The sequence below is a fragment of the Rhinoderma darwinii genome, chromosome 1 (assembly GCF_050947455.1).
Source record: "Rhinoderma darwinii isolate aRhiDar2 chromosome 1, aRhiDar2.hap1, whole genome shotgun sequence".
NCBI lineage: Eukaryota > Metazoa > Chordata > Amphibia > Anura > Rhinodermatidae > Rhinoderma > Rhinoderma darwinii.
The window spans coordinates 301,148,677-301,172,776 of record NC_134687.1 but is presented as its reverse complement, the minus strand read 5'-3'; the positions used below and the strand labels follow the sequence as shown (position 1 = coordinate 301,172,776).

The window sequence follows — 24,100 nt, the reverse complement described above, 5'->3', positions numbered from 1 at the left end:
TGTTTATTTTCAATTCTTTCCTAAAATTAAATTAATAAAAGTTAAAATAAATTATATGCACCCAAAAATGATGCAATTGAGAAATACAACTCAGGGGGCGTGGCCTGGACGTGCATGGAGGGAGTCGCACAGTAGCTGAGCTCCAGGTTTGAGAGCCAAAATAGGCTTAACTAAACCCTGTACCTGCTCCCTTCAAGTGGACCGGATCTCCTGACTGCTCCGTTCGTTCAGAATTCCGGTTAGTGATTACTCCGGGACGTTTGGGGTGTGCAGCACTTACTTCGTGGCTGTCTCCGTCGGTGCCGGACGTCCTCCTGCTTCTCTGCTCCTCTGGGTCAGCTTACCCAGCTTGGCGCCGATCCCTGGGCTCGGGGAGTGAAAGGTGAGGTTCTGGTGCCTCCTGTGGGTGCCCGCCGGCAGCTTCTTGTGGCGTGGTGTGCTGGGTGAGGCAATCTGCTCACGGCTTCTGGCGCCATTACAGCTATCCCTCCTCCGGCAGTCATCTTGTGGAAGGACATTTCCAAAACCTGGAGTACACTGCCTAACAATTGTTGGCCATTGTGTGTAAAGAACTTAATTTTCTCCTCTTGAATACTAGAAATCCTCTGGCAGCTGGGTTCTTATTCTTAGCAACCAAAAATACAGCGGCATTAAAGGAGCACAGACAACTACAGGACCTGCATCTGAACTAATCCTTGCTGGTGGCCATAGGGGTGGAATGGAGCAGCTGTTGTAAAGGTACATGCATATACCTTATCTTTCTCTATGAAGACCTTACTAACTTTCTGCCATATTGTCAAACTGTGTATTCCCCCTTGCCAATATGGGAGGTACGTCTAAAAGAAATACTAAGTCCAAGCCGGCTAAACGTACTCAGTTTTCCCCTAACTCTTCGTCTCAGCAATCGGTGGTGAACCAACGCATTTCCCTTCCTCCATCCTCACCCTCCATCTTCCAGGGCTAAATTGGTAGAAAATGACATGCAGGATGATATGGACTCTCAAGCTGTTTCTGAAACCACGATTAAGAGACTTTTAAATTCGTTGAGGGATTCGATTCAATCGGATATACGACAAGTAATAGGTGATTTACGGTCAGATATTCAAGCTATCGCCTCGAGAACTGATCACATGGAACATAAACTGGAAGAATTTGTAACATCACACAACTCCCTCATTGATGCAAACTCAACGTTGGAGGAAGAGGTAACAAAACTTTCTAATAAAGTTTTGGACCTAGAGGATAGATCTCGAAGAAATAATGTCCGCATCAGAGGAATACCAGAGTCGGTCACTCCGGATCTTTTATCTCCATATCTTACGGACCTGATGGCTATTGTTCTGCCGCACAAATCTGCCTTGGACCTCACAATTGATAGGATTCACCGAATCCCTAAGCCTAAACACATTGCTGTGCATCTGCCTAGAGATACGATTGTTCGCATCCATTTCTTTCATGTGAAAGACGAATTTCTACGAGGATTGAAAACTTCCTCCGATTTACCAGACCAATTTAAAGATATTGCTCTGTATCCAGATCTTTCTGCAGCGACCATGGTACGTCGTAAGGAATTTGCGATGATGACGAAAATTCTATGGGATAAAGGCATTTTATACAAGTGGGGTTTTCCAGTAACGATCATAATCACTAAAAATGTCAGTCAGCATGTATGCCTCTCACCTGACTCCGCAAAAGACCTTCTACACTCTTAGGGTCTCCTATCATCCCCTCCTCAGAGTCTACATCATAAGGATCCTACCAGGCCGGAATTGGATGCACCTTTGTGGTCAGACACAGTTAATAGGCCTAAACGGAGACTTCCTGACTAATGGTGGTGCTTCCGCTGTAAGAATTATCCGTCAAGGCTTTCTAAATTCTCACCTGGACGCTATTCCTCCTTTCTGTAGCTCTTGTAGCTTTAAGCTATCTGACTGGCTGAACTTTTGCCTCTACACGCTTTTCCCTGAAAGGGGGAAGTTCCTGACTGGTAACTATGCTGTATAGCATATCGGTATTAGTAGTTCTCTCCTTTCAAGAGATCTCTGCTTTGGAAAGCTTTCAAGTCTACTTGTGATAACTTATGTGTTCAGGAGTCGCATTTATCTTCCAGAGATTGTAATCTATTTAACCCCTTCCATCTTTAGCCACTTTTGACCTTCCTGTCAGAGCCTCATTTTTCAAATCTGACATGTTTCACTTTATGTGGTAATAACTTCGAAATGCTTTACCCTATCCAAGCAATTTTGAGCTTGTTTTCTCGTGACACATTGGACTTTATGTTACTGCCAAAATTTCCTCGATACTTTCAGTATTTAAATGTGAAAAACACCAAAATTTAGCGAAAAAATTGCAAAAATGTGTATTTTTCTAAATTTAAATGTATCTGCTTGTAAGACAGGCAGTTATAACACACAAAATTGTCACTAATTAACATCCCCATATGTCTACTTTAGATTGACATCGTTTTTTGAACATCCTTTTATTTTTCTATGACATTACAAGGCTTAGAACTTTAGCAGCCATTTCTCACATTTTCAAGAAAATTTCAAAAGGCTATTTTTACAGGGGCCAGTTCAGTTGTGGCTTTTAGGGCCTTATATATTAGAAACCTCCAAAAAGTCTCCCCATTTTAAAAACTTCACCCCTCAAAGTATTCAAAACAGCATTTAGAAAGTTTCTTAACACTTTAGACGTTTCACAGGAATTAAAACAAAGTAGAGGTGAAATGTACAAATTAAATTTTTTGTTGTTGCAGAAATTCATTTTTAATCCATTTTTTTTTGTAACACAAAGTTTTACTAGAGAAACGCAACTCAATATTTATTGCCCAGATTCTGCAGTTTTTAGAAATATCCCACATGTGGCCCTAGTGTGGTAATGGACTGAAGCACCGTCCTCAGAAACAAAGGAGCACCTAGAGGATTTTGGGCCTCCTTTTTTTAGAATATATTTTAGACACCATGTCGGGTTTGAAGGGCTCTTGCGGTGCCAAAACAGTGGAAATCCCCCAAAAGTGACCCCATTTGGGAAACTACACACCTTAAGGAAATTATCTAGGGGTATAGTGAGCATTTTGACCCTACAGGTTTATTGCAGAAATTATTGGAAGTAGGCCGTGAAAATGGAAATCTACATTCTTTCAAAGAAAATGTAGGTTTAGCAAATTTTTTTCTCATTTCCACAAGGACTAAAGGAGAAAAAGCACCGCAAAATTTGTAAAGCAATTTCTCCCGAGTAAAACAATATCCCATATGTGGTAATACATGCTGTTTGGACACACGGCAGGGCTTAGAAGGGAAAGAGCACCATTTGGCTTTTGGAGCTCAAACTTAGCAGGAATGGTTTTCGGAGGCCATGTCGCATTTACAAAGCCCCTGAGGGGACAAAACAGTGGAAACCCCCCCACAAATGGCCCCATTTTGGAAACTTCACCCATTGAGAAAATTATCTAGGGGTGTAGTTAGCATTTTAACGCCGCAGGTTTTTTGCAGAAATTATTGGAAGTAGGCCGTGAAAATTAAAATCTACATTCTTTCAAAGAAAATGTAGGTTTAGCTAATTTTTTCTAATTTCCGCAAGGACTAAAGGAGAAAAAGCACCGCAAAATTTGTAAAGCAATTTCTCCCGAGTAAAACAGTACCCCATATGTGGTAATAAACGGCTGTTTGGACACACGGCAGGGCTTAGGAGGGAAAGAGTGCCATTTGGCTTTTGGAGCTCAAATTTAGCAGGAATTGTTTGTGGAGGCCAGGTCGCAATTGCAAAGCCCCTGAGGGGACAAAACAATGAAAACACCCAAAAAGTGGCTCCATTTAGGAAACTACACCCCTTGAGGAATTCATCTAGGGGTGCAGTGAGCATTTTGACCCCACAGGTGTTTCATAGAATTTATTAGAAATGGGCAGTGAAAATGAAAACAATCCTTTTTCTTCAATAAGACGTAGCTTAAACTGCAAATTTTTCATTTTCTCAACAAATAAAGGAAAAAAAGAACCCCAACATTTGTAAAGCAACTTCTCTGGAGTACGGAAATACCCCATATGTGGGCATAAACTGCTGTTTGGGCACATGGCAAGGAACAGAAGAGAAGGAGCGGCATTTGGCTTTTGGAGTACAGATTTTGTTGGATTGGTTTCTTGTCACCATGTCGCTTTTACAAAGCCCCTAAGGTACCAGTACAGTAGAAACTACCCAAAAGGGACTCCATTTGTGATACTACACCCCTTGAGGAATTAATCTAGGGGTGTAGTGAGCATTTTGACCCCACAGCTGTTTCATAGATTTTATTTTAATTGGGCAGTGAAAATAAAAATTATTTTTTTTTTCCAATAAGACGTAGCTTTAGCGCAAAATGTTTCATTTTCTCAAAAAATAAAGCAGAAAAAGAATCCCAACATTTGTTAAGCAATTTCTCCTGAGTATGGAAATACCTCATATGTGGTTATAAACTCATTTTTGGGCACATGGCAGGGCTCAGAATGGAAGGAGTACCATTTGGCTTTCGGAGTAAAGATTTTGTGGATTGGTTTCTGGTCGCTATGTAGCATTTGCAAAACCCCTGTGGGACCAAAACAGTGGAAACCCCCCAAAAGTGATCTCCATTTTGGAAACTACACCTCTCAAGGTATTCACCTAAGGGTGTAGTGAGCATGTTAACCCCGCAGGTTTTTTGCATAAATTAGTGTGCACTCGATATTGCAGAGTGAAACTGGGATTTTTCCATAGATATGCCAATATGTGGTGCCCAGCTTGTGCCACCATAACAAGACAGCTCTCTAATTATTATGCTGTGTTTCCCGGTTTTAGAACCACCCTACATGGGGCCCTAATTTTTTTCCTGGACATTTGACGGCTCAGGAGTGAGAGATTACCATGCAAAATTGAGGCCTAATTTGGCGATTTCAACAGAATTGGTTCACAACTGCAGAGGCTCAGATGGCTCTGGATCTATGGATCTACCCCCCAGAAGTGACCCTATTTTATAAACGACACCCCCCAAGGCATTTATTAAGGGGTGTAGTGAGCATTTTCACCCCACAGGTCTTTTCCATAAATAAATGCGCTGCGTATGGTGCAAAGTAAAAAAATTTCCCCAGATATGCCAATTCAATTATGTCGTGCCCAGCTTATGCCACTTTAGACACACACCCCAAAAATTGTTAAAAGGGTTCTCCCGGGTATGGTGGTGCCATATATGTGGAAGTAAACTGCTGTTTGGGCACGCTGTAGGGTTCAGATGGGTGGGAGCGTCATTTGGCTTTTGAATCGTAGATTTTGCTTGGTAATAGTTTTGTTTGACTATTACTGGTGTTTCCGTTTATAATGTGGGGGCATATGTAAGCTGGGCAGAGTACATAAGGGGCATAGTCAGGTGGTATAATAATGGGGTAAACAATAAAATGATCCATAGATGTGTGTTACGCTGTGAAGCAATCCTTTCTGCACAGGCCGGTGTCACACTGATAAATGGTGTCTTTACTTATCCCCCTTTTGGTCCACACTCCGCACCTTTGCAGTTTGGGGAATTTTGCTAGGAAGTGTTATCCTGGTATAATACGGGCGCCCTCGCTTCTAGCAGATATGTTTGGGCCCTCCCCTTCCTGGTTCCCTAATTTTAGGGCCCCGATAAATCGCCTCTTGAAACAGACTAAATGTTCCCCTCTGCACAACTGCATATTTTTTTTTCCTGACTTATGGAAGCCTTAACTAATTTTATGCTTTCATAGACGTAGTGCTATGAGGGCTGTTTTTTTGCGGGATGAGCTGTAGTTATTATTGGTACCATTTTGGGGTACATGCGACTTTTTGATCACTTTTTATCCTATTTTTTGAGAGGCAAGGTGACCAAAATACAGCAATTCTGGCATAGTTTTTTTAGGGTTTTTTTTATACAGTGTTCATCATGCGTTATAAATTACATGTTAACTTTATTCTGCGGGTCAGTACGATTCCGACGATGCCTAATTTATAGAACTTTTTTAAATTTTACAACTTTTTGAACAATAAAATTACTTTTGTAATAAGAATGTATTTTTTCTGTCGCCATGTTGTGAGAACCATAACGTTTTAATTTTTTCGTCTACGGAGCTGTATGAGGGCTTGTTTTTTGCGAGACAAGCTATAGTTTTTATAGGTACCATTTTTGGATACGTGCGACTTTTTGATCACTTTTTATTTCAATATTTGTAAAGTGACCAAAAAACAGAAACTCTGGTATAGTTTTTTACGGGTTTTTTTTTACGCTGTTCACCGCGTGCAATAAATAATATAATATTTTTATACCTCAGGTGATTACGGTCGCAGCGATACCAAATACGTATGGTTTATTATTAATTTTTCAATAATAAAGGACTTGATAAGGGAACAGGGCGATTGTGTTTTATTTTATTATTTGAAACTTTAGCTGGATTCACACGACCATGTTACGTCCGTAATGGACGGAAGTCACGGAACGTATTTCGCCCGCTAATCCCGGACCGAACACACTGCAGGGAGCCGGGCTCCTAGCATCATAGTTATGTACGATGCTAGGAATCCCTGCCTCACTGCAGGACAACTGTCCCGTACTGTAAACATGATTACTGTACGGGATAGTTGTCCTGCAGCGAGGCAGGGACTCCCAGCATCGTACATAACTATGATGCTAGGAGCCCGGCTCCCTGCACTGTGTTCGGTCCGGGATTAGCGGCCGAAATACGTTCCGTCCATTACGGACGTAACATGGTCGTGTGAATCCAGCCTTATTATGTTTTCAAACTTATTTTTTTCACTTTCCTTACACTTTTTTCCAAGTCCCACTAGGGGACTTGAAGGTCCAACTGTCAGATATTTTTTTTTCTAATACATTGCGCTACCTACGTAGTGCAATGTATTAGATCTGTCAGTTATTCACTGACAGCAAGCCGATTAGGCTTTGCCTCCCGGCGGGGCCTACTCGGCTTTCGTAATGGCAGAGCAGCAGGCCATTGTGTCTCCTGTTGCCATAGCAGCAGTCGCCAGTCCTGATTGCCTGTGAGGGCTGGCAATCTGCTAGCAACCGCTAAGATGCAGTGATCGCATCCGATCGCTGCATCTGAGGGGTTAATGGCAGGGATCGGAGCTAGCTCCGGTTCCTGCCCTTACAGGTGGATGTCAGCTGTAACATACAGCTGACTTCCACCGCTGATGACGCCGGATCATGTGCTGAGCTGGCGCCATCTTGCCGGCGGCTATGGAAGCTGTTCAGGCTCCGCCGCAGGGCGGGGGCTGGAAGTTTTCCGTGCTAGGAAGACCAGGAGCCAGTATTATGCCTCCGGTTGCCATTGCAGCGACCGACAACCAGGCAAAAAAGGCTGGTGTAATTATAGCTGTAAAGGAGACGATTGCTTTTAAATGTCTTTCTTCTTTTTCTGATCCGCAGGGTAGATATATAATTTTAGTCTGTGAAAAAGATAACCTCACATACACTATATTCTGCCTGTATAAACGTTTAAAATAATTATTTATTTAACAAATTTATTATTAAAATTGGTAGGGCACAGAGTGCCAGAAGATCCAGGTACAGGCGTTGGCAACCAGATCAAGGACGCACAATGAAGTATGTGTGATAAAGAGTCAGCACGCACTCATTCATAAGTGCCTGAGGTGTCTGATGTAAATTGTCACATAAACTAACTCCATGTGCTGGCAAATATTGGTTAAGTCTGATTGCCACAGATTAGCAGGCACACTTCCCAACGCGTTTCTGCACCACATAGGGGAGCGTCCTCAGGGGTACGAGTTGCCTGATTATTTTCGTAATGTTCAAAAAGTGCCTGTCAGCTGATATTCAGCTGTTCATTTGAAGTAACGGCGCATACGAGACACTGATAGCGGTCTGGCGCGCGCCGGGGAAACTCGGAAGCTTTAACAGCCCAAGCCCCACCTACAAGGCATTGCGTAATGCCGGGCCGTCCAATGAGAGAGTAAAACGTCTAAAAACGACGCCCACCCAGAGGGCGGCTCCATAGTAACCACGCAGCCAATGGGATAGATGCATAGAGCATCAATGGTAACAAGGGGGAGCTAAAGGCGGCCGAGCATACAGCGCCGATACCAACAATGAGAATAGACGCCGTGTGTGTTGGTAGGAAATCCAGTGAGCAAATAAACAAAGTCAATGTTGCACAATGCCGTATCGATGGCCCAAGGTATACAAAGCACAGCATATGTTAGAAGATGTAAAAATGAAAACGGGAGGCAGTGCCACACTCAGATATGGGGCCAGTCACAGAGCAAACCAGGATATACATAGGTGTCAAAGGATGCAGTGTCGGATAAACAAACTCAATGGACATGGGATATTACAAGAAAGGAAGGTAGGATATAGACTCATTAAGGCCCAGTGGCTTGATGGTTTGCATCCTGAAAATCCACTGGGCCTCCTTCTGTAGAATACATCTATCCCAATCTCCTCCCCTAACAGGCATGTTGACATGTTCCATCCCTTGGAATTTAATAGCAGAGGAGTCTCCCCTATGACAATCCCATACATGCCTAGAGACAGATGTATCAGCTCTATTCTTAATATCACACATATGGTCCCGAATTCTGAGTCTGAACTCCCTTTTCGTTTTACCAACGTACTGCATCCCACATTGGCACGTGATAAGGTACACCACCCCCTTAGTGAGACAGTTGATAAACGACCTGTTATGAAACATAGCTCCTGTTGCAGTGCTCTTAACCCCTTAGTGACCAGCCCATTTTAGGCCCTAATGACCAAGCTATTTTATTCGTTTTTCTATAGTCGCATTCAAAGAGCTATAACGTTTTTATTTTTTCGTCTACATAGCTGTATGAGGACTTGTTTTTTGCGGGATTAGTTGTGCTTTTTAATGGCACCATTTTTAGGTACATATAATTTTTATATTAACTTTTATTAACCTTTTTGGGGGGGATTATAAAAAAAACCTGAAATTCCGCCATTGTTCTATGCGTTTTTAAATTGACGCCGTTCACTGTGCGACGTAAATAACACATTACCTTTATTCTATGGGTCGGTACGATTACGGCGATACCACATATGTAGAGGTTTTTTTATGTTTTACGACTTTTGCACAATAAAAACACTTGTGAACTAAAATTATTTGATTTTGCATCGTCGCTTTCCAAGAGCCGTAATTTTTTTATTTTTCCATCAATGTAGTGATTTTTTGGGCTTGTTTTGCGGGACGAGACGTACTTTTGATTGGTACTGTTTTGGGGTGCATGGGACTTATTGATTCATTTTTATTATGACTTTTTTGGGGGGCAATGGAAAAAAATTGCAATTTCGCCATGGTTTTTTGCGTTTTTTTTTTACGGTGTTCACTTTGCGGTTTAAATTACATATTAACTTTATTAATGGAGTCATTACGGTCGCGGCGATACCACATATGTGTACTTTTTTTTTTTTTTACACTTTTACTAAATAAAACCACTTTTTATGGAAAAAAATGGTTTTATTTATTTTTTTACTGTACTTTTTATTAATAATATTTATTTCACTTTGATGACTGATTTTATTAGTCCCACTAGGGGACTTTACTGTGCGCTGTTCCGATCGCTGCTATAATGCTTTGGTATACTTCGTATACCAGAGCATTATTGCCTGTCAGTGTAAATCTGACAGGCAATCTGTTAGGACGTGCCTCCGGCGCATCCTAACAGGAATATGTCCAGGGCAGACCTGGGGGCTTTTATCAGGCCCCCGGCTGCCATAACACCCCATCGGAGACCCGCGATTTCATTCGCGGGCCGCCGATGGGTGACAGAGGGAGCGCACTCCCTCTGTAAACAAAGTTAAATGCCGCGGTCGCTATTGACGGCGGCATTTAACGGGTTAAACAGCCGCGATCGAAGTAAACTTCGATCGCGGGCGTTGGAGCAGGAGCTCAGCTGTCAACAGACAGCAGAGCCCCGGCTCCTGCCTGCACGGGAGACCCGTGCAGGACTTAGACTAGGCTGACGTGAAAAGGCGTCAGCCTAGCCTAAAGCCCATTAGTGAATCACGTAAAAAGGCGTATTGGTGGTCACTAAGGGGTTAAAGGTTTTACTTTTCAAAACAGAGGTGCATGCTTTACACCTCCCACACTGGAACGACCCAGTGATATTGGTAGAGAACCATGTCGTGGCACCAGTCACCTTCAGGTGACTATGCACCAATCGATCCTTAAGATTGCGGCCTCTACGGAAGGTAATTTGAGACCGGTCCCCAACCAAACCACCCACGTCCGGGTCCGCTTTAAGGATATCCCAGTATGAGGTAAGTATTTTTCTCACCTCATAGTGTGCAGCATCATAGGTACCAATAATCCTCATGACATTGTCCTCCTCTGGAGGTGTTTTTGGACTTAATAAAGACTCCCTGTTTGCTGTCATGGCATGTTGGTATGCTGATTTCAGAACACCACTAGGATATCCCTTATGTTCAAATCTCTTTCTCAGATTATTGGCCGACACTTTGAAATCTGACAGTGTGGTGCAATTGCGCCTTGCTCTAATGTACTGACCCTTTGGTATGCCCATCTTCAGGGGTCTAGGATGACCGCTATCCCACCTGAGAAGGCTGTTTGTGGCCGTGCTTTTCCTATACATTTCTGTCTGGATATGGCCCTGGTCCATCTTCTCTATTTGAATATCAAGGAATGTAATATGTTTCTCCCTGATTTCAGAGGTGAAATAGAGACCCAGGTCATTGATGTTCAAGATTGAAACAAATTCTCCAAATTCTGTTGTCGTGCCCGACCACAGTATGAAAATATCATCAATGAATCTTAGCCATAATAAAATGGAAGAGACATACTTCTCCATTTTATCACAAAACACAAATTCTCTCTCCCACCAGCCCAGATAGAGATTGGCATAGGTGGGAGCACAGGGGCTACCCATGGCAACTCCTCTGAGCTGGTGAAAGAACTTTTGTTCAAAGACAAAGAAATTATGCTCCAGTACAAAACGCAATAGGATGAGCACAAATTGGTTATGCGCACTGAATTGAGCCCCTCTCTCATTGAGAAAGTACTCCACAGCCCCACAGCCCAAGGAGTGGGGGATGGAGCTATAGAGAGCCTCTACATCCAGGCTCGCCAAATGGACATTGGACTCAACTTTAGGCCTCATTTACACGAGCGTATTATACGCGCGTGCGACGCGCGTGCTTTTCACGCGTGTCGTACGCACCTATAATAGGCTATGGGGCTGTTTAGACGATGCGTGAATTTTGCGCTGCGTGAGTGCGTTGCGTAAAACTCACGACATGTTCTATATTCTTGCGTTTTTCACGCAACACGCACCCATTGACTTCAATGGGTGCGTGAAAACAACGCATGCCACACGGACGGTCCTGCGTTGCATGCGCGAAAAACACGCAAGAGCTGTTATGTCCATTCTAATTAGTCTATAAAGCTACACAAAGCTACTCCAAACCAGGAAGTGCCTGCCTTTCAAGTGCGAGGGGGCAAGTCTAGCCAGTGCCAGGAGAGTTGTGTGCGGATAGTTTTGAGCGTTTCACAGCCATACTACAGCCATGCCGCGCGGGATGGATGTGGAGCGCCTCATCCTTTTTGTCCAGGAGCATCCAGCGATATGGGATACCAGATGTGAGGAGTATCATAACAGGACGGTGAAGGAGGACGCATGGGAGTTGGTGGCCAAAAACCTCTTTGGGCAAGAGTGGGAGACTGGCCGAACCCGGGACCGCACTCGGTTGGGTGAGTACCTGGCATTTTCTGTCAATGCCTGTCATGCCTATCGAAAACCTGGGCCCTGTATGTGTATTGCGCTCATTAGCATGAGAAACTTTGGTGGAGCAGGTGCTTCCCCACGTCCCACCGCATTGCCATTGCAGGGCCCTTCATTTTGAAGTGAGAGGTGATAGTTCTGATGGCGTGTTATGTTTTTGTTACATCCAACAGTCCAAGATATCAAGACACGGTGGCGGAGCTGCCGTGATCAATTCAGGCGAGAGATGGGTGACAAGGGACGCAGCGGAGATGGGGCATCTCGCAAACGGCCCTACATATATACTAAGCAGCTGATGTTCCTGAAGGACATCATGGATATGCGCACGTAAGCGTTTATGCCGTTGCATGAGTGTAATGTGTGTTTGCCAAGGTCCTGTCTGCCAACGTGTTGTTGTGGGCAATGTTAGATATTGTAGTCATACTTTTTTTGCTCCTTGTAGAACCACCGACAATTTGGAGGACACAGCAGAGGAGACTGACGTGGGGGAGTCTGTGGCCGAACCCCCTGCTCCCAATATCCTGCCACCCAGCCCCGAGCCGACACCCCAGGAGCCCGCACCAGGCCAGTCAGAACGGCCGGTTGCCTCTCCAGCCCAGGAGCGGCCCGTGCGAGCCCGCAGTCGGCGTGTTCGTGCCCCACAGCCCTCCACAGCTGCCCAGGTGGATACGCGGGTACTGGACTATCTCATGCGAGCCGCAGAGGAGGATGGGAATGATGCCTTCGGCCACAGCATTGTCCCCCTCCTACGCCTGGTGCCGATGGACCTTATAGGCCGTCTGCAGGCGTCGATCGTCACATTGATCGACGCTTGCAGACCGCCACACAATCCCCATATGTGTTTCACGGCAATAGAGCAGTGGCGAAATAATTACATGCCGCCACCCACGGCCCAGGTGCCTGGGCAATTCCACCCTGTTCCCCAGATGGTACGGCCGTATCCCTACATGCGCACTATGGCTCACCAGCTGCCAGGGCACACATTCCACCCACCACATCAGCACCACTATGCTGGCGAGGGACAAGCTACCCAGCTCCAGGTCCAGCATAGTGGTGCTGATATGCAGGAATATGTCGGCGTGTTCGTGCCCCACAGCTGCCCAGGTGGATACGCGGGTACTGGACTATCTCAGGCGAGCCGCAGAGGAGGATGGGAATGATGCCTTCGGCCACAGCATTGTCCCCCTCCTACGCCTGGTGCCGATGGACCTTATGGGCCGTCTGCAGGCGTCGATCGTCACATTGATCGACGCTTGCAGACCGCCACACAATCCCCATATGTGTTTCACGGCAATAGAGCAGTGGCGAAATAATTACATGCCGCCACCCACGGCCCAGGTGCCTGGGCAATTCCACCCTGTTCCCCAGATGGTACGGCCGTATCCCTACATGCGCCCTATGGCTCACCAGCTGCCAGGGCACACATTCCACCCACCACATCAGCACCACTATGCTGGCGAGGGACAAGCTACCCAGCTCCAGGTCCAGCATAGTGGTGCTGATATGCAGGAATATGCCTCCCCAGGACAAAGATACCAACACCTGTGAGTGTGTTGGTGGGAATATCTTTGGACGGCAATGTTGTGTGTGGTGCAAGGCTGCCCACGTTTGTTGTGTGCGCACGCTGTTGTTTTTTTGTTCGTTACACCATGTTCTTCATGTGTATGTTCAGGTGCAAAACGTTTTAGTTGGCTCCAAAGCCATCAAGAAAAATAATCATGGTTAATGGTTTGCTTTCATGTTATTATTCATTTAGACCACACAACACAAGGTTTGCCACAATGTTCCTTTGCCTACACTCTCACACACCTCTGGCCTTTTGGACCAATGCATGGCCATGTGATATAAGGTTTTAGTTCATCTGTCGGGGTTTGACATAGCTTGAAAGCGATTGCAAAGTTTAGGTCCTGCCATGGGCCCCGAGGCAAACGAACTACACTTGCACTTGGACGGTCCTAAAGTGTAGTCGGCACAACAGGATATATGGGGAAAGTAACTCAGCAACTGTATAAAGTCCTGCTGAACCCCTGAGAGATGTAAGCTCGCAACGCGCGTCAAGGGTCCTCTGGTTTTGCGCGTCCCTAACCCAACCCCAAACCCACAAATACACACAATAGTTACATGGTCACATGACACGTGGGTAGTGAAGCCGCCAAAGAACATACACCCCTTCAAAGGTCTTCTGGCCCCCACGGTGCTGGTCCAGATGGGCACGCAAAATATGCTGCCAACGTATCACGCACGCGAAGGCCAGAAGAGACAGATCGCCCTTGAGGATTCACCGGGACATTGTCAGTGGTGCCTGCATGTGTCAGGATATATTCTGCATCAAAGTTAGCATCATTAATGCGGCAGAAGTTATGCAGAACTACACCCGCTTGTATAACACGTGTGACATTCGGCATGGACAATTGCATGGTTGAGAGAAATACACGCCACCTGTTTGACATAATGCCAAAGGCACATTCCACACAGCGCCGAGCTCGTCCCAGGCGGAGATTGAACATGCGCCGACGGTCATCCAAGCCCCTTCTTGCAAAGGGACGCATGACTTGCCTAGTGAGTGCAAAGCCCTCATCCGCAACGATAACATACGGGATAGGGGGGCCACTGGAGCCCGGGAGGATGGAAGGTTCCGGCACCACCAGTCGCCTATTGAGGAGTCGTTTTCCCATTCTTGAAGAACGGAATATGCGTGCATCAGCGGAGCTTCCATACGAGCCAATGTCAACAATAGTGAAACTATAATTGGTGTCCGCCAAGGCTAACAAGACCATAGAAAAAAACTGCTTGTAGTTAAAGTATTGGGAGCCACTGCGTGGGGGCTTTCTCACACGAATGTGTTTGCCGTCTACGGCACCAATGCAATTCGGAAATTCTGTCGCTCTAAGAAATCCCTCCGAAATACTTAGCCACTGTTCTGTCGTGGGCTGCGGCATGACCGTGCTCTTTAACCTCTGCCACAACACGACACAGGTGGATGTGATAATGAACGAAATGGTGGTCACTCCCAAAAGAAATTCAAAATGCAACGAATGATAGCTATTGCCTGTGGCCAGAAATCTAAGAAAAAACGAGAAAGAAATACAAAGGCAGAACATATGTTAGTGGAGGGCTGGATAAGCAGACAGCGGCATGGTCTAAGTGCAATCCGTTTCACACATACCTCAAGGTCACAAGCAGCCGTTCTTCGGCCGAAATGCAGCGTCTCATGTTGGTATTCTGGTAGGTGAGACCAGAGCGAGTTTGCGCAAGAAGAAGGTCAAACGCGGCCACAGACATGCGGCAGAAGGCACGAAATTTTTCGGGATGCCGCCTTAACTCCACATACAGGGTATGGAAATGGCCTTTTATAGTACGTTGCGCCACAAGTGGATGAAGCCAAATGCGAGTTCTTACAGACGTCCGGTGCTGCAGCATGTGTCGCCGCTCGCCAAACCGACGTGAGATCATCCAGAGAAGAAGCACACGTGCCAGCGATGGCGAAGCCATAATAGTTGGATGTCAAGGCAATTGCAACGTAAAGGGAAAAACACACGCTTGTTTCTGCAGAGGCGGAAAGAAGGTTCAAAACTGGGTTCTACCAGCAAGCAGGGGTTGGGCCAGCTGGCCTATTTGTAGGCAGGCGTCCCAATAATCCCCTCTGCGTTTTTTATGCGCGATGCAAACGCTAGTCCTGCGCGCGTAAAAAACGCAACAAGCCTGCGTATACGCAGACCATACGCAATACAAACGCGCGAAAAACGCAGCGTTTTTTGCGCGCGCAAAACGCACACGCTCGTGTAAATGAGGCCTTAATCCCTTCAAGCTTCCTAAGTACCTCCATCGTGTCACGAACATACGACGGAAGTGCCGTAACAAAGGGCCTCAAGATCCTGTCCACATAAATGCTTGCATTCTGAGAGACGCTATCAATCCCAGAAACAATAGGTCTTCCCTTGAGTGGACTGAGACCCTTGTGAATCTTAGGAAGACTATAAAAGGTAGCTAGCTACCTGTGGACACTTTCCCACAATGAACGCCAGTTCTCGCGCATCAATAATCTTGACGTGTTTGGCTTTCCCCAAGATATCCTTAAAGGGAATGTGTTGCCAGAAAAACATGTTTGTTTTTTTTTTAATTAAACATTTAGTGTGTGGGTGATTAAACATTGTTCAAATTTTTTTTATTTTTTTCACGAGTCAGGAAATATTATAAATTAATTCTAATTTATAATACTACCCATTTTTGGTCACTAGATGGAGCTAGTGCCGGGATAAACGAGGGGTTTGAACGGTGTAACCTCCTACACTGTGTGTCGCCATTTTTTGAGCTAACACACAGTGTAGTAGGTTTACATACAGTAGTAAACACACACAAACACGAACATACATTGAAATCTCTTACCTGCTCCTGCCGCCGCGGCTCCCTCCGGCCCGTCCGCTCCGTTTGCTGCCGCTGGTCCAAGTGCACAAATCCGGAAGCCGCGACCGGAAGTAGTAATATTACTGTCCGGCCGCGACTTCCGGTCCACAGGAAAATGGCGCCGGACGGCGCCAATTTCGAATTGGACTGTGTGGGAGCGGCGCATGCGCAGTTCCCACACAGACGCCGTACACGGAAGTCAATGGGACGGGAGCCGTTCGCAGTCCCTATGGGACTGTGGCTGCCGTATTCCATGTCTGTATGTGTCGTTAATCGACACAGACAGAAATGGAACAAAAAATGGCAGCCCCCATAGGGAAGAAAAAGTGTAAAAATAAGAAAAAGTAAAACACAAACACACAAATGAATATAAACGTTTTTAATAAAGCACTAACATCTTTAACATATAAAAAAATAATTTGTGATGACACTGTTCCTTTAAGCTCAGCCATATATTTAACTGTGGGATTGGCAGTCATAATACTGTAGCAAAGTTTATCCTTCAAGATATTAGTACACATGGTAACATACTGTGCACGGTCCATAACGACCACATTACCCCCCTTATCCGAGGGTTTAATTATGATGTCAGTGTCATTTTCTAGTGCCTTAAGTGCCAATGTTTCTTCCCGTGACAGATTATGATGCAAGTATTTGTCTGCCTCCAATTTTTGCAATTGATTGGTGACAACCGTAAGAAAAACATCCAAAAGAGTGTTGTCATTAATTGGGGGATTAGTGGTTGAGGGAGCCCTCAAATCAGTGAAGGGGCCCTCACCCACTCTTGAGGCCCTTTGTTACGGCACTTCCGTCGTATGTTCGTGACACGATGGAGGTACTTAGGAAGCTTGAAGGGATTAAAGTTGAGTCCAATGTCCATTTGGCGAGCCTGGATGTAGAGGCTCTCTATAGCTCCATCCCCCACTCCTTGGGCTGTGGGGCTGTGGAGTACTTTCTCAATGAGAGAGGGGCTCAATTCAGTGCACATAACCAATTTGTGCTCATCCTATTGCGTTTTGTACTGGAGCATAATTTCTCTGTCTTTGAACAAAAGTTCTTTCACCAGCTCAGAGGAGTTGCCATGGGTAGCCCCTGTGCTCCCACCTATGCCAATCTCTATCTGGGCTGGTGGGAGAGAGAATTTGTGTTTTGTGATAAAATGGAGAAGTATGTCTCTTCCATTTTATTATGGCTAAGATTCATTGATGATATTTTCATACTGTGGTCGGGCACAACAGCAGAATTTGGAGAATTTGTTTCAATCTTGAACATCAATGACCTGGGTCTCTATTTCACCTCTGAAATCAGGGAGAAACATATTACATTCCTTGATATTCAAATAGAGAAGACGGACCAGGGCCATATCCAGACAGAAATGTATAGGAAAAGCACGGCCACAAACAGCCTTCTCAGGTGGGATAGCGGTCATCCTAGACCCCTGAAGATGGGCATACCAAAGGGTCAGTACATTAGAGAAAGGCGCAATTGCACCACACTGTCAGATTTCAAAGTGTCGGCCAATAATCTGAGAAAGAGATTTGAACATAAGGGATATCCTAGTGGTGTTCTGAAATCAGCATACCAACATGCCATGACAGCAAACAGGGAGTCATTATTAAGTCCAAAAACACCTCCAGAGGAGGACAATGTCATGAGGATTATTGGTACCTATGATGCTGCACACTATGAGGTGAGAAAAATACTTACCTCATACTGGGATATCCTTAAAGCGGACCCGGACGTGGGTGGTTTGGTTGGGGACCGGCCTCAAATTACCTTCCGTAGAGGCCGCAATCTTAAGGATCGATTGGTGCATAGTCACCTGAAGGTGACTGGTGCCACGACATGGCTCTCTACCAATATCACTGGGTCGTTCCAGTGTGGGAGGTGTAAAGCATGCACCTCTGTTTTGAAAAGTAAAACCTTTAAGAGCACTGCAACAGGAGCTATGTTTCATAACAGGTCGTTTATCAACTGTCTCACTAAGGGGGTGGTGTACCTTATCACGTGCCAATGTGGGATGCAGTACGTTGGTAAAACGAAAAGGGAGTTCAGACTCAGAATTCGGGACCATATGTGTGATATTAAGAATAGAGCTGATACATCTGTCTCTAGGCATGTATGGGATTGTCATAGGGGAGACTCCTCTGCTATTAAATTCCAAGGGATGGAACATGTCAACATGCCTGTTAGGGGAGGAGATTGGGATAGATGTATTCTACAGAAGGAGGCCCAGTGGATTTTCAGGATGCAAACCATCAAGCCACTGGGCCTTAATGAGTCTATATCCTACCTTCCTTTCTTGTAATATCCCATGTCCATTGAGTTTGTTTATCCGACACTGCATCCTTTGACACCTATGTATATCCTGGTTTGCTCTGTGACTGGCCCCATATCTGAGTGTGGCACTGCCTCCCGTTTTCATTTTTACATCTTCTAACATATGCTGTGCTTTGTATACCTTGGGCCATCGATACGGCATTGTGCAACATTGACTTTGTTTATTTGCTCACTGGATTTCCTACCAACACACACGGCGTCTATTCTCATTGTTGGTATCGGCGCTGTATGCTCGGCCGCCTTTAGCTCCCCCTTGTTACCATTGATGCTCTATGCATCTATCCCATTGGCTGCGTGGTTACTATGGAGCCGCCCTCTGGGTGGGCGTCGTTTTTAGACGTTTTACTCTCTCATTGGACGGCCCGGCATTACGCAATGCCTTGTAGGTGGGGCTTGGGCTGTTAAAGCTTCCGAGTTTCCCCGGCGCGCGCCAGACCGCTATCAGTGTCTCGTATGCGCCGTTACTTCAAATGAACAGCTGAATATCAGCTGACAGGCACTTTTTGAACATTACGAAAATAATCAGGCAACTCGTACCCCTGAGGACGCTCCCCTATGTGGTGCAGAAACGCGTTGGGAAGTGTGCCTGCTAATCTGTGGCAATCAGACTTAACCAATATTTGCCAGCACATGGAGTTAGTTTATGTGACAATTTACATCAGACACCTCAGGCACTTATGAATGAGTGCGTGCTGACTCTTTATCACACATACTTCATTGTGCGTCCTTGATCTGGTTGCCAACGCCTGTACCTGGATCTTCTGGCACTCTGTGCCCTACCAATTTTAATAATAAATTTGTTAAATAAATAATTATTTTAAACGTTTATACAGGCAGAATATTTACACTTTAGTAATTTAAACGTATACCTTTACACTGTTGGTTTTTTGGAATTTCACATACACTAGTTTCTTTATATGCCCCTAATACTAGACAAATTTTCTTTATTAAAAAAAAGTACTGTCAAAAGCTAAATCCTTACAGAAAGGGGGTTTTAGGGCTTATTCAGACGAACGTAAAATACGTCCGTGCAACGCGTGTGATTTTCACGCGCCTCTCACGGACCTATGTTAGTCAATGGGGCCGTGCAGACAGTCAGTGATTTTTGCGCGTGAGTTCGCTGCGTAAAACTCACGACATGTCCTATATTTGTGCGTTGTTCGCGCATCACGTCAATGGGAAGCACTTCCGTGGGACGCGCGTGATTCGCGCAACAGCAGTAAGAAGTATGAATGAAAACAGAAAAGCACCACGTGCTTTTCTGTTTACAAACATACAAACAGAGTGTCATAATGATGGCGGCTGCGCGAAACTCACACAGCCACGCATCATATGGTGATGACACACGGAGCTGTTAAGTGCCTTTTGTAGTGGTACATAAGGATATGGACCGTTCTGTTGGAGGAACCAGATTGTCTCCTGACTTGAATTCTTTGGTAGTGGAGGAAGAGTTAGGGTATGTTCACACACAAACTCAAAAATGTCTGCAAATATGGAGCTGTTTTCAAGGGAAAACAGCTCCTGATTTTCAGACGGTTTTTAAGCTACACGCGATTTTCACAGCCATTTTTGGAGCTGTTTTCAATAGTCTATGAAAAACAGCTCCAAAAACGTCCCAAGAAGTGACATGCACTTCTTTTTCGCGGCCGTTTTTTTAGGCAACCGTTTTTTATAAAAAAAGTCCCGTCGGAACAGAATGCCGTTTTTCCCATTGAAATCAATGGACAGATGTTTGGAGGCGTTCTGCTTCCGAGTTTTCGGATCATGCGCCAATTTAACTTACGCTATCTGATCAATACATTGCCCCTCGTAGCTGCTCTTGGAGATTAAATATGTTCCTTTTAAATTCCCCAGCACTCCAAGCCTCTATAGGACAGGCTTTGAAGGAATTTTTTGAGAAACAACTCGTCCCACAAAAAGCAAGCCCTTATACAGCTATGTCAACGGAATAAAAAAAAAAGTTACGACACTTAGAACGCAACAGTGAAAAAACAAGAAATAATCGTTGGTCATTAAGGGGTTTTCCTTATCTTGGACATTTATGGCATATCAACAGTATATGCCATAAATGTCCGATAGATGCCACTCTGGGACCCACACCTATCTCTAGAACAGGGCCCCCTAATCCCTGTTCTACCTTGCTTGGCGCCTGCTGCCTTCCGGCCACTTACTGATTGGGTAGTCGGGAGTTAGGCCTCATGCACACGACCGTAGCCATGGCCGCGGCCATTATTTTCAATGAGCCCGGACCGCAGAAGACGGCCGTAATAAGACATGTCCGTTCTTTCTGCGGTCCAGGCTCCCGGGCCATGCACGGACCGTGAAAACTACAATCGTGTGCATGGCCCCATAGAAATGAATGGGGCCGCAATTCTCCCGTAGATTTTCGGGGGAATTGCGGCCGCACAAGCACGTTCATGTGCATGGGGCCTTACTAAAACAACCGAGCTCGCTGAGCTATGATGTTTCCAAAACTCCCATAGAAGTGAATGGAAGTTACGGAAACAGCGTAGCAGGGCAAGCTAAGCGGTTTGCGGAGCTCTAGTTCGCCATGCTACTCTGTTTCCATAACTCCTATTCACTTCTATGGAATTTACAGAAATAGTGTAGCTCAGCATGCTTGACTGTTTCCATAAGGCTGGGTTCACACGAGCATGTTACGAAATGGACTGAACGTATTCAGGCCGCAAGTCCCGGATCGAACACACTGCAAGGAGCCGGGCTCCTAGCATCATAGTTATGTACGACGCTAGGAGTCCCTGCCTCTCCGTGGAACTACTGTCCCGTACTGAAAACATGATTACAGTACGGGAGAGTTGTCCCGCAGCGAGGCAGGGACTCCTAGCGTCGTACATAACTATGATGCCAGGAGCCCGGCTTCCTGCACTGAGTTCGGTCCGGGACTTACGGCCGAAATACGTTCCGTCCTTTACAAACCGAACATGCTCGTGTGAATCCAGCCTAATCAGGAAGTGGCCGGGAGGCCACAGGAGCCGAGCAAACCCAGTCAAAAGGTCGTGGTGCGAGGGGTGATGTTTGGAGCGGGCTCACCCGGTGAGCCTGCTTCTTACGCAGCGGTTGTCAGCTGTGCATTACAACTGACACCCGGGACTAACGGCCTGGAACAGCGATTGCGTTGTTCCTTGCCGTTTAACCCCTTAAATGCTGCGATCAATCACTATCGCAGCATCTAAGATGTTAGAAAGAGGGGGGCACCACCCTCCGACAGCTCATCAACCCCCCGCAATGCGATGGGGGAGTGCCGATGGTTGTCACGGCAGCCCAAGGCCCCAATGGAGGCCCCCAGGACTGCCTTTCGTCATGTCCTATTAAGCCCTGCATCTAGCAGGGATGCACAGGAGCCTGTAAAAATTACAATATACTGCAATGCATTTTGTTAGTTCCCCTAGGGGACTTGAACTAGCGATCGTTAGATCGCTGGTTCAAGCCCCCTAGGGGTCTAATAAATGTGAAAAAAAAAAAGTTTAAAAAAACAAATAAAAAAAGAAATATATATTAAAAAACTTTTCCCATTATTCCTCTAAGGTAATGTAGAGAATAAAAAAAATTGGTATCGCCGCGTCTGTAAAAGTCTGAACTATTACAATATACCATTATTTAACCCGCACGGTGAACGCCATAAAAAATTAAACCGCCAGAATCGCTGTTTTTTGGTCACTTCATACTTCACAAAAAAAGAAATAAAAAGTGATCAAAAAGTCTCATGTAGCCCAAAATGGTACCAATAGAAACTACAGCTCGTTCTGAAAAAAACAAAGCCCTCATACCGCAGTGTGCCGATGGTTGTCGTGGCAGCCCGGGGGAATAATGAAGACCCTCAAGTCTGTCTTCGAAGCCTGTAAAAATGGCAATATACTGCAATACATTAGTATTGAAGTGTATTGTACCGGCAATCTGACAATTGCTGGTTCAAATTCCCTAGGGGAACGAATAAAATGTGTAAATAAAAAGTGAAAACAAACCAAAAAATATTAAGGCTTCATGCACACGACCGTAGCCATGTGCACGGCCGTGATTTTCGGGTCGGCCGGCAGCGGAGTGTCAGCCGCGAGCTGCCCGCAAATCGCGGGCCATGCACATGGCCATTATTTTCAATGAGCCCGGACCGCAGAACATGGCATGCCCGTTCTTTCTGCAGTCCAGGCTCCCGGGCCATGCACGGACCGTGAAAACCATGGTCGTGTGCATGGCCCCGTAGGAATGAATGGGGCCAAAATTCTCCCGTGGATTTTCGGGGGAATTGCCGCCGCAACAGCACGTTCGTGTGCATGGGGCCTAAAAGTTAAAAAAACACCTTTTCCCATTTTTCCTCTATAGTAATTTCAGGTCTACTAACAGTATTTAACGGTGAGCGCCGTAAAAGAAAAAAAAAAGTTTTTGGTCACCTTAGCGGTTTAATTTTTTTTTTTATCAAAAGTGATCAAAAACCTATATGCACCAAAAAAAAACAAAAACGGTACCAGTAAAAACTAAAGCTTGTCCGCAAAAAACAAGCCCTCACACTGTTCAAGCGACCGAAAAATAAAAAAGTTATGTCTGTCAGAATGTGGTGAAACAAAATACAAATTTTATTTTTAACAATTAGTTTTTTCCTTGTAAAAGTAGTAAATAAAAAAAACAACTATATCAACTTGGTAACGCCTTAATCGAATTCACCGGTAGAATAAAGTTAACATGCGATTTTTACAGTTCGGTGAAAGCCGTAAAAATGTTGAGGAATCGCTGTTTTTTTTTCCTATTCCACAAAGATTCGTTTCCCGCTACATTATACGGTACAACAAACGGTGCTTTGAAAAAAGTACAACTCGTCCCGCAAAAAACAAGCCCTCATATGGCTTTATTGACGGAAAAATAAAAAAAGTTATGGCTTTTGGGATGTGGGGTGGAAAAAATTGTAAAAAAATCCAAAAGGTTAATTCAATAATTTATTTAAAAAATGGTGTTTATAGTATTTTTTTTATAGTCCCATGAGGGGATTTATTTTTATCTACTTACGACATTACATTGCTGCCAGTCCATATACAATGTACTGTACCTAGGTATGGTCTAGAACGTCAATCACTGCCACTCTCCTAGAGCTTGGCTCACATGCCAGCTCCTGTGCCCGCAAGTCCATTATCACGTGTATGTGGGGGTATACTGCTTCCACATACATACACATATATATACATATATATATATGTGTGATATGGGGGGGGGGGGTTAAAATCAATTATCTTTTATAAACCAATTCCCCCAAAATGCTACAAATCTAATGATATTAGGAGATCACCATAACACCAGTGCCCATAATAAGCCATATTTGCTGCATTATCTGCGGGTCAATGCCAACATTACTGTTCTGAAAATATGAAATATCCTAAAATCCATGTTTTTTCCACAGCATGAGGAAAGATTTACCGCAGCATTAAGATTTTAAAAAAAAACAAAACGCCTCATCTCTTCAGTGTAGAATCCACCCCAAAATTCGGCACCAAATCCACATAATGTAAACCTGGCGATTTTAGAGACCGTGGGCAGTTATATTCTTCACTCAAGTAAATCCACAATGACAATTATTTGTGCAAAATCCAATTCACTTGAATGGAGGGTA

General features: G+C 45.0%; 1 protein-coding gene across 1 annotated transcript; it reads left to right on the top strand.

Annotated features, from left to right (window-relative positions):
* Nucleotides 1-11,388: 11,388 nt before the first annotated feature.
* Nucleotides 11,389-13,468, top strand: LOC142746594 (uncharacterized). Its single transcript, XM_075854929.1, has 4 exons — nucleotides 11,389-11,711; nucleotides 11,916-12,069; nucleotides 12,185-12,416; nucleotides 13,415-13,468. The coding sequence occupies exons 1-4, from the start codon at nucleotides 11,528-11,530 to the stop codon at nucleotides 13,466-13,468; spliced, it is 624 nt and encodes a 207-aa protein (XP_075711044.1). The 5' UTR covers nucleotides 11,389-11,527.
* The last annotated feature ends 10,632 nt before the right edge of the window (nucleotides 13,469-24,100 follow it).